The 18,286-nt window shown below is 41.8% G+C and overlaps 1 protein-coding gene across 2 annotated transcripts; it reads left to right on the forward strand.

Moving 5' to 3' along the window:
- Positions 1-1,724: 1,724 nt before the first annotated feature.
- Positions 1,725-17,849, forward strand: pth2rb (parathyroid hormone 2 receptor b). Of its 2 annotated transcripts, XM_028981260.1 has the most exons (14): positions 1,725-2,039; positions 2,141-2,293; positions 2,668-2,767; positions 5,288-5,398; positions 5,471-5,592; positions 5,704-5,801; positions 6,255-6,438; positions 6,692-6,845; positions 8,579-8,639; positions 9,404-9,470; positions 12,939-13,033; positions 15,255-15,393; positions 16,013-16,054; positions 17,007-17,849. In XM_028981260.1, the coding sequence occupies exons 2-14, from the start codon at positions 2,234-2,236 to the stop codon at positions 17,397-17,399; spliced, it is 1,626 nt and encodes a 541-aa protein (XP_028837093.1). In that variant the 5' UTR covers positions 1,725-2,039; positions 2,141-2,233; the 3' UTR covers positions 17,400-17,849. The 2 variants fall into 2 exon arrangements, with proteins under 2 accessions (XP_028837093.1, XP_028837092.1); XM_028981259.1 differs by having other exon boundaries at positions 1,725-2,293.
- The last annotated feature ends 437 nt before the right edge of the window (positions 17,850-18,286 follow it).

The following is an 18,286-nucleotide window of genomic DNA, read 5'->3' on the forward strand; positions in this document are numbered from 1 at the left end:
TTTTAAAGGAACATTTTTCAAAAAGAGATTATTCTGATCCAGGTTTTTGTTCTATACCTGTATCTGTGTACCTTTATGTCAGAATTGTGAGTGTGTGTGACTGTGTGTGTGCGTGTGTGCTTGTGTTATGCATGGATAATAAGAATCTTCTGCGTGTCACTAGTGATTTTCCAAACGGCGCTGAATACAGCCCCCATTACAGAACAATTTCAGTTCTGATCACATGGAGGCTTTAAAAAATAAAAGCAGGGGGAGCACCCAACCCCTGTGAAATCACAGGCTGCAACACAGAGGAGCTGTAAGAAAAGTAGAAAACATATGATGTACAAATAAATAAGAAATATTTACAGTGAGACCAGGTTCTCCCTTGACAGTGTTTACACTTGACTTCCTCCGGTTTTCAGATATGACAGTTTTATTGTCATCATAAAATCGCGTTCAGGTGTATTCAGGTACATATAAGTAATATGCATACAACATTTTTGCCACTTCTATATTTAAATGGTGAAGGTCTGCTTAAAGATAATAAACCAGCGTACACATTCACATGTAAGTGTAGTCTAGCATGTGGTCGTAACATAATCACATTTCCCCTCGTGGTCTGACTCCTCAACAGTCAACAGTGTCATTATGTCATTCGTCCAGCTTTTTCGGAAGAATACAGCTAATTTCCCTGCTCCCATCTTCAGCACTCTCCTATTAAGGTCACCGGGCAAAAGACAAAAAGAAATAGAAAAGTCTAATCTCCATGGCTTAGATTAAAAAGAAGAGTCCCAGAATCTTTCTGGGTGTCCAGCTGTTCACAGCAGGAGAGATTTTATCATTAGTTAGAAAAAAAACAATGACATTAAGGAACAAACTGAAGCTGAAGGTGAAAAACAATTTATTTTTAACCTTTAGAAATAAAGTACGTCATGCTGTAAGATTACCTTAAAATGAGACAGAATGACTTGTCTTTTCCATTATGTGGTTCTAAAAATAATTTAAACGATTTGTTTATCATTCTTCATATTTCTAGCACAGTTATTACTGGGACACTGTGCAGTTAGAAAAGTCATGTTGTTCGTGGCAATGCCTTAATTCTGGCCAAAGCGAATTCTGGCCACCAAGCACCTGAAATACTCTTTCAATACAGCAACAGAACTCCACTTTCCCCTCAACCTCTGGAATTCTCAGGACTTTTCTCTGGCCAGAATTCCTAACAAAGGACCTGAAAGAGGTTAGAAATATAATTTGTGCCGGGGAACAAGCTCAGTCACTTTCCATTACTGTTACGTCCTGCTAATATGGCTGCACATGGAGCCCATCCCAGGGCACCGGGCGCAGGGCGGGGACTCACACACTCACGCCCACGCCCACGCCCACGGACAATTCCTAGTGTGCATGCCTTTGGCCGCAGGACAAGATATATATAAGGTCCAAGATATAATTTTTAGATTTTATTGTTTACACAAATGCCCGGTACAAACGGTGTTAAACACTAATAATTAATACAAACAAGGTGAAATATATATTATGTAATTTCAGCAGTAATTAAGTTGAGGATGATGGATTTGGAAATACTTATGACGTGTAGACGTTATTAACGTGATATCTGTATTTGGTGTATAGTAGTTTGAGAGAGAGAGAGAGAGAGAGAGAGAGAGAGGGCGGATAGAGGAAAGAGAGAGAGAGAGGGGTGAGCGAGAGAGAGAGAGACTTTTGTTCCATCTGCAGACCCACGCCTGACGAGTTTCAGCACCACGGAGAGTTCATTTCCAGCGCACTTCGCAAATTCCCGCAATCCGGGGACACGGCGTCCGTCAGTCGGTCATCAGCGGCGGACCAGGGTCAATGACGCCGGTCCGACTGTCGAACCGACCGCCGGGATTCGGAGAGAAGCGAGACGCGGCGGAGCAGCGAGACCGGGGAAAAGTTAGCGGGTTTCCTTCTGCGTCCTGGCACGGACCCGAACCCGAACCCGAACCTCCAACCCTGATTCCGAGGTCGAGCCTGCATCCGGGATTTTGCGTCATGATGGGCTGACCGGCGGGCAAAAAGTCCGTGCCAACTTTTCCGGAATTTTTATTTCGCGTGTATTATACCTCTATTTGATCTTTATTTTTGCGTTTCTGCGGCGTTTCGGACCTTCCATCCGCAGACGTGCAGAGTAACGTGCGGCAGCAGAAGTTCGGGGGGGACATCGCGATGCGCCTGTCCGCCGCGACCTCGCGGTGAAGCGTGCGGCGCCGCCATGGCGCTCCTCTGGATTCTGTCCGAACTCGTGCTGTGCGGGACTCCCGTCGACGCGCAGGTGAGGATTTACTACAATTCTCAGCCCCACCCGAAAAACCCCGATCATGTAAAAAAAACGCACCACGATCCTCGAGCCACGCACGGTCTTATTACCAGTGCAGGACAACGTTTTACATTAACTCTATAATTAAACAGTGGGTTGAGGATCTGATGTAATGTCTGATAAATGCTGTAAATGTAAATGTAAATCTGATGTAATGTATTTTGATATCATTCACTTCCATTTATGAAAAAGAAATGCAAGTGAATATAAGTAATCAGGTCGTTCTTGGTGGCCACAGAGAGAATGCTCCTTGCGGGTGGCCGGTCCTTCATCCCTGTCGGCGGGGACCCCGCTGGCTCCTCACCTGAGGCCGTGTGTTTTCTCTGCAGGTGGACTCAGATGTGGGTCTCACCGCCCAGGAGCAGATGTATTTACTCTACGACGTTAAAGTCCAGTGTCAGCAAAACATCTCAGCATACAGCTCTGCTGGTCAGTAAGCTTCTAATATGGAAGGAAAGTCTGTTTACTAGTCAAGAGGTGGAACGAAATGCACGAAACAAAATGGTTTAAGTTATCGAAATGGGCCATGTTTAATGGCCCTTGCCAGAAACCCCTGTCTTCAGTTACATAATCTTTGGAGTCTGGAGTCTGCATTGGTTCCAATAACATATTTTAATGGGTTCCTGCCTTTGATAAATGAATATGGAATTGGATTCCCCTGCATTACTTATTACAGAGTGAGTGAAGGGCTTTGATTGTAATAAAATTGAAGGGGTTTGGCTGCAGACCTAATCCAGTCACATAGCCTGAGAATCTAAACCCTTTTTCTCATCTTCTTACCCTCCCTCTCTCTCTCTCTCTCTCTCCCTCTCCCTCTCTCTCTCGCTATCTGCATCTGTGTCAAATCCAGACTCCTTCCTCCACCTCAGGGCTGCACCCTTTTTTAGCTGCAGCGTTCATATAATCTTCTCAGTGTCTTCCCACTCGTGTTTACAGTCCTGCAGAACAGTTTTTTTTCCCCAACTGGCCTGAGATTTAGCAAAATCACCGAATCCAGCAAAAAAAAAAAAAAAAAAAAAAAAAGATCAGAATACTGAGGATGGGGCTTACACCATTGGCACACACACACACACATACATATATATATATACACACACACACATATATATATATACATATATATATATATATATATATATATATATATATATATATATATATATATACACACACACACATATATATACATATATATATATATATATATATATACACACACACACACACACACACACACACACACACACACACACACACACACATATATATATATATATATATATATATATATATATATATATATATATATATTGCTTCTGTCTATTTCCAGTCCTCTGTGACAACACTCCTCTACAGCTGCCATCCTTTCTGAGGCAGAGTAATTGCTTTATTTTTCCACACTAATGGTGGGCTTGTAAAGCCCCTTTTATTCTCTTCTGCTGATGACACACCTCCCCTGTTAATCTGCGATCACTTCCAGCAGAAGGAACGCTTGTTACTGTGAATTAATACGGGTCCTGGTTATGTTCCTGTCACCTGTTGATGCATCCTTGACTAATTGCACTGCTTCCGGTTCTACTCTATTAGCACATGGCCTCACCATTGTCATCTGGGAGCGAAATGGACCTGAAACCGGGGCCCAGATGCAAACAGTACTCTCCCGTCCTTCTCAGGTTTTTAGCACGTGAGTTGGTAGGCTTGGCGATCTGCGCCTCGGCCCAGTGCTGGTGCACTAAGGTGATTCATCGCGGAATGAGTCACATGCAATTAGAGCAGGCTGTACGTACCAGACAAAATATGGAACCATTTATTGCATCAGGATACATATATGAGCTGTTGCGTCAGCTAATTCAATATTATTTATATTGTTCTAAATATACACAGAGGTGCTTGAAGCACTTCCTGCATCTGATCTCATACAGTATTTCATCTGCTAAGCAGAAGTGGCAATAGAAGAAAGTGGAAGTGATTGTCATTTTGATGCACAGCAAGCACAGCACACGGTGCACACAGCAAATTGTGTTCTCTGCATTTAACCCATCGCCCTTGGTGAGCAGTGGGCAGCCATGACAGGCGTTTGGCAATTGAACCTTCTGATTATGGGCCTGCTTCCTTGCCCGCTCGGCCACCACTGCATGGGTTAGTACACGTGTTAGTACACATAGCATCTGTGTTCGTCCCTGAAGCAGAAACAGAGATACTCGTGTGAACCTGAATAGAACATGGTCCACATGTATCAGCGCAGGGAAGGACACATCCAAATGACTAAAGGGGGGTTTAGTACAAAATAAAATGAAAAGTCATCACACATGGACACAAGGCATAAAAGACAGTGACACAACTGAGACAGGGTAAGTCCGGAGTACCGGAAAATGTCAGGATCAGGATCAAAAAAGACTTAGTACTGACACAACTGGATATTATCCTTGATGCTCCAAGCACTAAACAGACCTCACTAAAAGGATTATAACATTAAAGGGATGTCCAAAAGTGTCCAAAATTGGTTGTTGGCTTGGCCTCGTGTAAATAAATGTATGACGCATATGCCATCATCTTTGTGGGTTTTTTTTCGGGGGCATGAGCCCTTCCTTTGGTAGCTGGATCAATGGTGTCAATACTTTTTCGAGAAGCGCTGCCCTTTCTCACAGGCGGTATCCAGAGGCGGCACCGGCACTTACCGAGCACAAAAGATCAATGGGAATTAGGGCAGAACAGTCTCACAAAAGGCAGCAGGACAGGGGGTCCACTGATAAATTCAGTCGAATTTCAGAAAATTCGTTATCTTCCTGCTGCAAAAGAAAATAAAAATGGACCAAACCTCATTGTTGACACAATGTTGGGTTAGTTGATTTAAGTGGAAGTTTTCTACATTTGGGGTGAATCATGTTGTTTGCCTCTGATTATTCATCACACATCTGCCTCATTCTCTTTCATCTTCTGCATTCCCAGACGGTCTCTGCCCACCAGGATGGGATGGATTAATCTGTTGGCCTCAAGGCTCACCAGGAGCTGACACCAAAGTGCCGTGTCCCAGCTACATCTACGATTTTAACCACATGGGTAAATTAGCCCCCCTGCCAGTCAGCAACCATAAGAAATCAACATGGTACTTCATCTGTATTTTAATTTTAGGACATGCCTACAGGAAGTGTGACAACAATGGGTCCTGGCTATCTGTGGAGAACCTGAATAGGACCTGGTCCAATTATTCAGAGTGCTTAAGGTTCCTTCAACCAGGTCACGAACTGGGGAAAGTAAGAGCCGCAGCTTACTCACCACCCTCTTGATCCCAACTGAAGTGTCAGTTCCTGTCTAACCTTTCATCCGATGTTTTTCTTTTTTATTCGCAATGATCTCTCCACCAGCGGGATTTTTTTGATCGTCTGTACGTCATGTACACCATCGGCTATGCGGTGTCCTTCAGCTCCCTGCTGGTAGCAATCTTCATCATTGGCTATTTCAGGTGAAACCAAATTAAATTACTCAGAAACAATGTGTGGCCGAAGTGCCATTTCTTCCAACCCATGTGAAATGAATTAAACCATTAAATTCATGTGGAATTATATCCCTACTGCCGCCCTTATGAGTATTTTCCGTCTTTTCTTGAGTCATCTTTCCAAAGACAAAATTATATAAAATATAAAAAAAATTTTTTAGAAGAATGACTCTGAAGCAATAGTTCATTCAGTAACTGAATAACCCCCAATTTGGTTGCTGAAGCCTATTGAGCATTCAGTCATTTAAAGAACATTCCTGAGGTTCTGGCAGGAAAAAAAAAGATTTTTAGCCTTAATCATTGTGTCAACCTTTCCCCCTTTTGAGCAATTACTCATTTTAGGAAACGATACTGGGAAAGCAAAGTCAGTCTTCATAGAATTGTAACACATCACCCCATTACTCTTTCCCTTTGGTGTAGACGGCTCCACTGCACCAGAAATTACATCCACATGCACCTGTTTGTCTCATTCATGCTGCGAGGGGTAAGCATCTTCATTAAAGACAGGGTGGTCCACGACAACGGGGGGCTTCAGGAGTTTGACACAGCGCTCATGGACAATGTCAAGACCATCTCCATTGTACCTCTGGACAAATCACAGTATGTAAGTAAACACTGAGACACTGAGCACTGATAGGCTGCGATAGCACATTTTTTACAAAGTGAAAAATATATAATAAATTAGTTCATGATGGCATGCGAAAATCGGGTAATGAGAAGTGTTTATCTGAAGAGTTGTGGTTTCAACTTTGCCCTCAATTAGAGCCATTTTTGCAGCACAGTCAGGACAAATGTGGCTGGCGTTCGGCAGATGTTTGTGTGATCAGAGGTTTCTCCTTCCAATTTTAATTTGACAGGTTGGATGCAAGATCACGGTGCTGATGTTCATTTACTTCTTGGCCACTAATTACTACTGGATCCTGGTGGAAGGGCTTTACCTCCACAGCCTCATCTTCATGGCATTTCTCTCGGATTCAAAATATTTGTGGGGTTTCACCATGATTGGCTGGGGTACGTACATGTGTGAACACGGTCCATTTCACTGCACCCTTGATGCAGGCAAACTAAAATCTAAGTGATTAAGTTCATGTGAAGACAGCAGGTGGCATGGATGTGGCGGATCATGCAGCCTGCCATTTTGATAAGTTGACTAAGCCCATCCTTCTGTTGCTGTGCTTGCTAGCAGAGGCCCTTATTTACTTCTTATCTGATCACATAACACAGAGCTGTCATATTTGTAGTTCTTTGTCTTGGTCTAGTGCTCCAATTTGAACCTGTGCGGTGTCTTGACATTTTTGGACAGTCTGTATTTTAAAAAATGTGGACATTTCGCACTTTCAGTTGTGCATGCTTTGCAAACCAGCTGACATCTTCTCAGTTCCTTAATTCAGGGACTGTTGAGCTTGTTCCTGCACTATCTACCCCTGAGCAGCTGGTGGCTGGAGGCGCTGGGTGCTGACAGTTATATAAGTCGGGAATGCTGACTTGCAAAAACGGGCTGGAGAGCGAACCATTAAAATTAATAGACACTTTTCAGCCCCCGTGTGCACTGCTTTCACATTGGGTGCTGTCAATGAGGCCTAGTAATGAGATCAAGCTTCAGATGTGATGTGGAGTGACCCACCCTATTCAGTTCCCACTGCACCTCCTTTTTCCTTTATAATGTATATAATTTTTTTTTTGCCCCATTTTTCTTGACCCAAGTGTTTGCTTGCTTGTTTACTTACTCTCAGTTTCCGATCTTTCACCCTTTGAAATGCAAATGATTAAATTCAATTTAAAAAGCACTGTTTATGGAGCTTCCAATGAAGATTTGGTAGAGAACTGTAGCAAAGTATAACAGACAGAGCTGCATGCAGGAAAATTCATAAATATGGGACAAACATAATGTAACTTATTTTGAGTTTATTCAAATAATTTGCTTCACATTTGCCCCCACTGTATGATTGATTAATTTTGTATAATATGTATTTTCTTCTTTGATTGGCCTATTATTAGTGCTTTTATTTCCGCAATCATTTTAATAATTCTGTTCCCTGTGGTGCTAAATCATGAGACTTTTTACTGTGAGTGAATAGAAAGATCTTTTCACATTCATGCCTGAATTCTGTGGGTCAATATGAACTCCAAATATTAGGCTCATATGGATTTATCAAGTGCCAATTCTAACAGCGATTGGGATAGGTGACTTCTTTTTGCACCCCACCATGACGGTGTTAATGCATGAAAAAGTCCACCTTTTCATTAATGTCAGAGAATTTAAATCCCTCACTAAGCTGTCTGTGAAAACTCACGTGGGCTGAAAAATATTATTAAGCTTTTTCCCCCCACAGTTGCTACAGTATATCTGATAATAATATAATACAATCATATAATGTAATAATTTGTAGCCATTTTTCTCACATGTTTAACGTGTTGTTATTAGTAGATCATGTGCACTTTGCTTGTTCTTAGATATATGCTCTGATATGAATCATTTGGTTCTATAAAAAAAATGAAATACAACTGAAGTGGGCAGATTCCAAAAAATATCATATCAAAAGATTATATATTAATTGTTCTATGAGGACTTACAGATCAGTTACAGATCAGTGATGGAATATAAATCACCTGAGAGATCACTAAAAGCAGCATGGTGCTGAAAAGTGCACAGATTCAAATGACTGCATCCTACTCCAATTTTTTGTCAGTGTTTTCATTCTGCTGCTCCCACATGATGCCAGGCTATTGCTCTTTGGTTACAGGTGTCCCTGCCCTCTTTGTGTCAGCCTGGGCAGTTGTCAGGGCAACGCTAGCAGATGCTAGGTGAGAACCGCAGACATTGCAGTCAGCTCAATGTCAGGCTGAGAGTGTCTGCAGAGATTCTGTGATTTCTGTGTAAAAAAATAATAACACCAGTGCCCACTGAAATTCCTTTGTAAAGGCCTGCAAGGATTATGGGCTAATTAAAGCTACTGATGGAGTCATATTTTGTACATATTTGTTCACCAGAACTTTAACCAGAATAGCTAAATCACAATTATATATATTGTTCCACATCATTATGTATTTTTATGCACCGAAATCATCAGTTAATATTGTAAAGATGAATAATACTTACAAAATAATGCATTGTATTTGTTCCAGAATTCAAAACCTGTTTTGAAGTAAAATATGTTTTTGATCAAATTTTTTGGCCAAAGGAAAAAAATTACCACAAGGGGGTCAATGTTTAAATTTTCTATTCGACTCTTGAATCTCCACTTCAGATTAATTTATGATCTTTTTTGTACCCAGATCAAGGATGAACTGTTTTTTTAATTGTTGGTTAGGGTATTTTTTCCTGCTTTCTCAAGTGCATAATGTGTAATTTACTTCATGCTCGGCTGAATACAAGTGAACACATTTAGCCAATTAGGCATGTAAGCTTTACAAGAACCATCGCATGTGGAAATCAGTTTTTGACACGTGTGTGGTAATTGCACATCAGAATGTATATTGACAAGTAATTACACATAAATGTCAAAAAGACCTGGAATTAAAAATGAGAATGGACTACTCCCTCTCTGTCCACCTGTCTGTCTCTGCAGATGCTGGGAATTGAGTGCAGGAAACATAAAGTGGATTTATCAAGTGCCAATTCTAACAGCGATTGGGGTAGGTGACTTCTTTTTGCACCCCACCATGCCGGCGTTAATGCATGAAAAAGTCCACCTTTTCATTAATGTCAGAGAATGAGGACACTGACTTGCCGCTGAGAATTGAGTTTAAGCGGGTGAACCAGCCTGGGAATTCAGACAGTGCCCATTTTAACATATATTATTCTTATGAACTTTTTAAAGGAAACCCACAGCAGAAAGAGCAGCAGCACTTCATCTGTGGATTTCTCCATGTTGTTGGATCTTTTTACCTGCTGTGACTCAATTTTTTTCCCAGTGATAATTTGCTTGATATAAGTGCAAGTAAAAGCAAGCAATTTGCGTTGCACGGTAGACTGAATGCAGCTAATTGGGGAAACGCAACACTCTGCCTACCCTTCCTAATTAAGCAAGGGCAAAGCGGTGGTGCCTCCACAGTTACAGCAAACGTTGCACCGTGTCTTATATAAGAAATAAAAATAAAAAAGGTGCATTTACATACCTTTGTACCTGGGTAGTAAGTTGTTTGTATGGGGCGAGGGTACTGTGCTGCACACAAATAAGCACTGATAGAAAAGTACCATCAGCTTTGTTCTCAAAGCTTCAACGTGCTGGGAGATAACAGCCTGTCAAGCGTGCTGAAATATTTATGCAAGCGTCGTCTCTCAGCTCTCAGTGTAACACAAGGTACCTGGACTGAACGAGTCAAGGACATGCTTTGTGGTCCATCCTGGGCACTCAGTGTGTCACCTGCTGTCACCTCTTGTCAGAGACTTTGTTCTCTGTGACTAAGTAGGGCATCCCATGAGAGATGCAGAAGGGGAGGCAATGCCTTATTTCTTTCCTGCAGCAGCTCGAGACCCATCAGTTGTTACCTCCTGCTCCCCAAAGCCCCATCCACTGCGGAGGAAAGACTGTAATTATGTTACATTGAAAATGCAATTTAGTTTATAATTTTCACTAAAAAACATAACAGCTTAACATGACAGCAACATTATAGCACTTCAGCATTTCAGTATTTCACACTAAAATCTTACATAAAGTACCTGTCATCCCTATACTGTATACCATGTTCCAAGTATACTGTATACCAAGTTAAGTTTGTTTTCTCAATAATGTCTTTAATCTACAGAACATAATTAATATATTTTGGGATAACCTGTATATAAGCCTGAGATTCAAACAGAGGTGTAAAAACTCCCAGATATACAAATGACTGCAAACCGCTGGCAGTTACCCTTGGCAACAGGTGGCCATGTGCTATTGGAATTCTGAAGTCTCTTAGTGGTGTTAAATGATGCTATATGGGATGGATGTTTGGGTTAATATAAGGGATTCAACTGATGGAGACTGTCACAACCGTCAACCGCCCACTGGGCCACCAGAGGGTGCAGGATCAACTCCGACCCCGTCGAACCAGAAGGACGCCGCGCCCATGACCACAGCCAGCTTAAAATGACAGAGACAAGTGAAGATTTATGCAAACTCATACCCTGATTCTCACATTTGCTGTAAGCCTTACCTGGATTGATACTGCGCCGACAACCAGAACCTCCGATGCCAGCCTCTAGTGAAACCCACGTGCATGAGTTCACCACCAACCGCTGCAGTGGATCAAACCCAATGTCGTCTACACCTACTGATGCTGATCTACACCACAACGACGAAGTAGCCATGGCTTACATCATCTCCTGACTCACCAGTCATGCCTGTGATTAGGCCACTCCCTTCCTCATCAAAACCCAGTCTGTGAGTCCTTCAACACATTTCTGGAGGAGAAGCAGTTGGTTTTCCAGGGGTTGAAACCAGAGGCCAGACAGGCACCATAACACATGCCACCCAAGAAGAGCCCAGGCAGCTTGGACTTGCCCGCTGTCCTCTCACCCCTCAACCACCCACCTGCGAACGTGCCCTCGATAAGAGTTAATTCATCATGGCACTCATTGCTCCCGTTCATTGTGAAGATTGATGCCTCTGACACGGGGGTAGGGCCAGTTCACTCACAGTAGGACTATGCGGACAATTAAGTACACGCCTGTGCCTTCTTTTCAAGGTGTCTTTAGCTGGCAGAGCGCAACTACGATGTTGGCAACCGCCCCACCCTTTCCTGGTTCTCACTGACCATAAGAACCTTGCATACATCCGGTAAGCATGGTATCTGAACCAGATACAAGCCTGGTATTGTAACACCCAGGCACTCAAAACACCAAAGCAGATGCCCTTTCCTGCCTCCACACAATAAAGGACAGCTCAGCTAGCCTGGACACCATCATTCCGGCCATCAGGTTCGATTACCTGATGGATTGGGAGGGGAATGGGCCTGAAGAGAGCTCCTGGGTGCCCAGAAGGTACATCCTGGACCTGGCCCACCTTCAGGAATTCCACGACACCTATCCGTCTGTTGCCGGGCCTGGAGAGGGGGTCCTGTCATGGCTGTCACTCTTCTGCCGGGCCACCAAAGGGCGAAGTAGCAACCTCGTCCCCGTCAAACCAGAAGTTGATTGTTGATTCATCTCACGTCTGCTGTAAGCTTTACCTGGACTGATCTGCCTCATGCCGACTACCTTTTGACCTGACCACGATTCTGGATTATCCTTCTGCCTCCTGTGTGCCCTCGATGTTGCCGTCCAGATATTCCGCCCACGACTATGACTCCCGCACCTTTTCTGAAATTGCACCCTCTCCCGAGACCAACCAAGCCCATCGACCCAATTACAACCAGCGGCCTTACAATTCCATTATTACAGCACCTTCTCTCCCTACCGCTCGCGCTCCTCCTGCTACGGAGAGAAGCCGCAGCGCACACCATGCTCCCATTTTGTGGCCATTTTCTTGTGTTTATTAAAAGTCACCCCTTTGCACTAATGTTGAGCATTTGCGCCTCCTCCCTCACTTCCGACATTACAGTTTATAATAAAGAATCGTTTAATAATAATAAATTAATAACTTTCTGTCATGAAAGTATTAATGCTGCATAATACAGTCCAACCAGAATTGTTGTTGCAGAATTGTCTTTTTGATTTTAACAATAAAGCAATAAAATGCTTTTGAAAAGAAGAATCTGCAGCTCAGTAAATTCTGGAACACCAGGTTCAGATCCGCCGGCTGATGTGGTCAGCAGGTCCAGAGAAAGAGGGTGTGTGAAGGGTCGTGTCCCAGTCATGTTCTTTATTCACAACAGAACCCTTATGAGAGACTCCGAGTAGAGATGATCAGCGTAGCTACAAATCCAAAGGAGTGACACATTGTGCTGCTGCAGCAGAAACACCACAGTCTTTGTGTTGGGAGGGCAGAAGGTGGGATCGTATGCGGCAGGAAAGCACACATTCACTAAACAGCACTTTTCTCCAGAGCGCCAGGCTTTGATTCATAAAGTGCAAAAGTGCAACCGACGCTCTGGAAGGCTTGTTTAATAAAACACTGAAATTGACTTCGTTTGAACAAAAATACATTTTACTCGTTATGCTTATGATTCATCTTTTCACAGCTCAACTTCGTTTTATTTGTGAATATCGTACGGGTGCTTGCAACAAAGATCAGAGAAACAAATGCTGGAAGATATGACACTCGAAAGCAGTATAGGTAAGTCTGACGGCTCTCAGTCCTTTTCATGGATGAGACCTATGCCCTAATTCAGCACTGCTGTCTGGAATAAAAAACATTCTGCCAGAGGGCTCTCTATAAACTTGACTTGGAACAACTCATTTTGGATTGCACTACATAAACTACGTAAATCCCTGGTCTCAATTTTTGGTACATGAAAAATGTTGGTACTCTCTTTGTGTAGGATGTCTCATCAGATTTTTTCAGATGTAAGAAGCTAGTAACACATATGGGTACAACATCTTTTATTTAAATAGATGTAAGAGAAACCCTCGCTGGGTTGAGATTTAAAAAAATACTAAGGGTATAACCTGAAACCATTTTTTATTGCTGTGTATTAAAAAGAAGGCTCTCAGACCTCTAAAGTGTTTCAGCGTGAAGCTTCGATAACTTTAGCTACTGTTGGCCTCCTCGTGTCTACATGATACACTGCAGCAGGAGGTTCTTCTGTCTGAAATAGTTACTTCGAGGCTCTGAACGCAAGATACTAGCATTTGGATTAATTTGCATCAATTTTCGTACAGCAGTGAGTAAAAGCGTTTTGGACGGCTGCTTGAGAACAAGAGCTAGAAGCTTGAACTTTAGCTGGCATAATGTGTACTTTGGCACTGCTACAACCCTGGTGCATTATCGGCATTTTGCTGTCCAGCCCTCTCTTTCTCCTGCATTTTTGCTCTCTTCGTAATGATTGGCAGCTGCAGGTTATTGATGCGTTGACTTTCATCCGGCTAATTGGTAGGGGGGATGAAAATTGGCAGATTAAAATAGTTGCTGCTGGCCAACATGCATCCATGAGTACCAGCCCAGTTCAGCAAATAAAGCAATATGTTTTTTCTGAACAGATGTGCTGTTTCGTCACTAATGGCATTCTGTGATTTGTGGTCGTTGTTGTAACCCTCCATATAGACAAAGTATGAGGTGTAGACATGGTGATTATTTAAAAAATTGCATGTTTCTCTAGCTTGTTTTACTTATGATCCTCATGCCTCAAGGGTCATAGCGTTTCCATGCAAAACTCACTCCACAACCATTTATCTGAAATGAGAGTCACAGCTTCCAGACCCCATCCTTGAAACGAGGGCAGGGTACACATAAATATACAGTGCATCCAGGAAGTATTCACAGTGCACGGAACTGCACAGATTTATGGAAGTATTTGCAGCCACAGCCAAAGTATTCAATACTTTGTTGATGCATATTTTGCAGCAATTACAGCCTCAAGTAGTTTTGAATATGATGCCACAAGCTTGCCACATCTATCCTTTGCCTATCAAGTCTGGGCTCTGGCTGGGCCACTCAAGGACATTCAAAGTGTCATTGCTGGACCTAGTGGGGTATTCCAGATCCACGTCTAGGTTGGAGTTTATTGTGAACTGTCTTCCCCTGATTCCCGATTGTCTGCACCTGTTCCTGATTGTATATATTTGCCTTGTTTGTGTCACATCTTCATTGGATTGATGGAGACTGTCCTGTCCATTGTTTTCAAGTGTTTTATGTTATGTATAATACCCTTTTTTATATAGATTTTTTGCAAGTGCCTCTCCTTTGATGTCTTGGCTGTGTGCTTAGGGTCATTGTCCTGCTGAAAGATGAAGCATCGCCCCAATCTGAGTTCAAGAGCGCTCTGGAGCAGGTTTTCATCCAGGATGTCTCTGTACATTGCAGTAGTAATTCTTCCCTCTATCCTGCAGTTTCTGCAGCTAAAAACATCCCATATTAATCCTTTTTGGAATAAGGCTATAAAATAATACATTCAGAATACTTTCTGGATGCACAGTACCATTCACATGTAGGGACCATGTAGAGTCACCTGAGTACCTGGAGGAAACCCACACCAACATGTCAACATAGACAATAGGATAGACAATAGTTAATCACACAACAGCAAAGTGCACATATTTAATATTTTTTACTGACTATAGAATCACCGCCCCAGCCACCACTGCTCCCCGGGCGCCTGTCATGACTGCCCACTGCTTACTAAGGCTGATGGTTAAAAGCAGAGAACACATTTTGTTGTGTTTCACAATGAAAAAGAGAAAAGAAACATTTTAAGTTAAAACATTGATCATGTTATGTTCTAATCATTGACTTGTCTAAATATTTTTCACAAATCATGCTGAATTAATAAGAAAATAAAGTTTATTTTCTTGTTAATTTAAGGCTCTGACGTTCTCCAATTTTCTTTCGTCCCCCACAGGAAGCTGGCAAAATCCACACTGGTTCTAGTGCTGGTGTTTGGTGTTCACTATATAGTGTTTGTAGGAATGCCACACACATTTGAAGGGGTTGGATGGGAAGTGAGGATGTACTGTGAGCTCTTCCTCAACTCATTCCAGGTGCTCTTCTTTTTATCAGAAAACAGAATTGACCAAATAAAATCTGGTAATTTGATAGAACTTTCTCCAGTGTAAACACAAAATTCATGAACATGTTTTAATAAATTCATGCATTATTCAATTTAATCATTAAAAACAAATAAATATCTAAACAAACTATAACAGTTGAACATTATATTTAAATTTTCATAACGCAATCCAGTTAACTAATTTAACACTAATTTGAACACAAAGTGCATAGACTTGGATAATGGCTGGCCAAGGAAAATGTCCTTTCCAGCATAATGTTTCTTAATGTTTCACTCATGAATTAAAGCAGAGTTCACATAAATTACTGACTATAGATCACAGTACAGTAGTGCCTTGTGAAAAAAAGACAGACAAGGAAGGGAAAGGGCCCTCCTTTATATATCTTTTGCATGAACTCTCAATTTTCCTCGTTAGTTCTTTTGAAGATAATAACCTTCCATAGGAAACCCAGTATGTACCTAACCTCTTCAAGTCCTCCTGCAATCTATATTTTACTCTGTGATCAAATGCATGCATGATAAAATGTAGTTTCGGAACAATACATTTCACCAGCCAGTTTGCATATTCCTGTTTTTCTGTGCCTTTGCAGGGCTTTTTTGTGTCTATTATCTACTGCTACTGCAATGGAGAGGTGAGTTACATGTTGTCGTCCTGTGCTGTGACATCCGCCAGCCCACAGCCCTATTTAGCTATTTATAATTACTACATAAATATCTGCCTTCCACAGCTGTAAAAATAGGCCTTACATGGACAACAGATGAATGACAGTGGTGCACTGAATAGATGCTTATGAGGTGAGGGTCTATTGTTAGCATTTAACTTCATACTTATTTAAATATTATACATGCAGTGGCTCTTGGACATTTGTGAACCCAGATTCATAGGCATCAGATTTCTCAAAAACCTCCTTTGTCTGTGCCACGATACACCTCCACAGGCAGATATTCAAAGATCAGCCACTGTTTTTTCAGAGCACCCACACATGCATGATTGTCATCCTAGTGATATCACATTTAAATTAAATGCTAATCCAAGAGGTTCATGTAACAAACCATTTTAGGATATTTTCCATGAAGACACATGACCAAGTCATCCATGACCAATGGATTCTCTTTGTTTAATAATATTAAATGTGATGTTGAAATCTATAACCACAACTATAAAGATTATGATATTTTACATCCAAATATTTAAACAGGACTTTGCATTAATGATGCATATATTTATCAAGATGCATGTAATATCCACCCATTGCATTTGGAAAATCAATGTTTCATTTTTCACAGGCTTGCACCAAACAGCATTGCTTTTAGGAAGCAGCAATTTAGTCCATTACTGCATGTGTGATCACTGTCTAATGTTCAGATATTTCTCCAGAGTAAACAGATAGTTGTAAAAAATAAGCATGAAATCCATAAATGGAATATTAACACAGTCACATAAAAGCTCATTGGCAATTGTATCGCTTTAGTGGTAATAGTGTCTGAAAGAATTAATGCTCTGAATTGATGAGCACTTCTACTGTGACCAGCTGTACCTTGAACAAGCCACTGCAAACAGGCCTTTCTTATTCAACCTCAAAGGTCCAGACCGAGATCAAAAAGATGTGGACGCGCTGGAACCTGTCCTTTGACTGGAAGGGTCCAGTGGTGTGCACTAACTACCGCTACGGTTCCGTGCTGACCAACCTGAACAGCAGCACCAGCAGCCACTCTCAGCTGGCCTCTGTGTCCCGCGGGACCGCCCTGTTCTCCAGCCGGGTGTACCTCAGCAGTGGAGGGTGCGCCATCAGCACCCACGCCTCCCTGCCTGGTTATGTCTTCAGCAGCTCAGACATCGAGAGCCTGCCGCCCTCCATACCTGAAGAGCCCGAGGAGAGCACCAAGCAGGTGGATGACATCTCCCTGAAAGAGTCGATGCCCATCACTCGCATGGCCTACGCAAATATGGGTGATGATGTAGAGGAGGCCATGTAGCATCTCAAGAACTTTTCTTCATCCAGGTCTACGCAGTCGTCTGCAGATCTTTCAACATTTGGCAAAGACGGAGACTGATATACGTACCCTGTATGCCTGTTTATGTTGTTATTTGTATTAAGCTAAATGTAACCATAAAAGAGGGCTTCAGCTAATACTATCTCATACGTGCCTGTGAACATTTGAACAAAAGAAAGCATGAATCTTTTTTCAGCATTTTGAGCCACAATGTTCCATGAAGTTCTTCTGTCTAAACACCGTGGCCATTGAGAAATGTTGACACATTGTCTACTCAAGCAGATATGCTCTTTTACAGAATCACTCTATACAGAATTATATTTTTTAAACACAAATTTTTATCACAGTTTTTGTATTTCAAGAAAGCAGCCAATCATCTGCATGCATATGTACTGTGAGAAAACTCATATTAAAGCACAATAAATTACTTTCTGTGTGTTTCATCTGGTTGATTCAATGACTAATGTCCCACAAGGTATGCTGGGAAATATTCTAAAATTGCACAAGAAAATTGAAATTACACTGATAAAGCTTATGTGCCATTTCCAGTTGGTTTTCGTGCTATTCCAATATCATTTCTAGTTTGTGACTAACTAGCTATCACATGGACACACGGATGCACAAAATGTCAAATTGCACACAAAACAGACCATCATTCTGCATAAGATCACTGCTGTCTGCCATCTCTCATTGTTTGTGATTGCATTTGCAGACTAAGGTAAGATAAGAGGTAAGATTAGATAAATCTTTATTGTTATTGTCACTTTTCAAGGAACAGTTAAATTTAATGTGTGAGGCATTTATTTAACTCAGTGTGAGGCATATAGTGAAAGACAGAAAATAAGACAGACTTAAATAAAAAAAATTGT

This window comes from Denticeps clupeoides, chromosome 5 (assembly GCF_900700375.1).
Source record: "Denticeps clupeoides chromosome 5, fDenClu1.1, whole genome shotgun sequence".
Classification (NCBI taxonomy): Eukaryota; Metazoa; Chordata; class Actinopteri; order Clupeiformes; family Denticipitidae; genus Denticeps; species Denticeps clupeoides.

Coding starts and splice junctions, on each gene's coding strand:
- pth2rb (XM_028981259.1), top strand. CDS start 2,234: ATGGCGCTCCTCTGGATTCTGTCCGAACTCGTGCTGTGCGGGACTCCC. Junction 5,399..5,470: donor CTACGATTTTAACCACATGG/GTAAATTAGCCC, acceptor TTTTAATTTTAG/GACATGCCTACAGGAAGTGT. Junction 13,034..15,254: donor GACACTCGAAAGCAGTATAG/GTAAGTCTGACG, acceptor CGTCCCCCACAG/GAAGCTGGCAAAATCCACAC.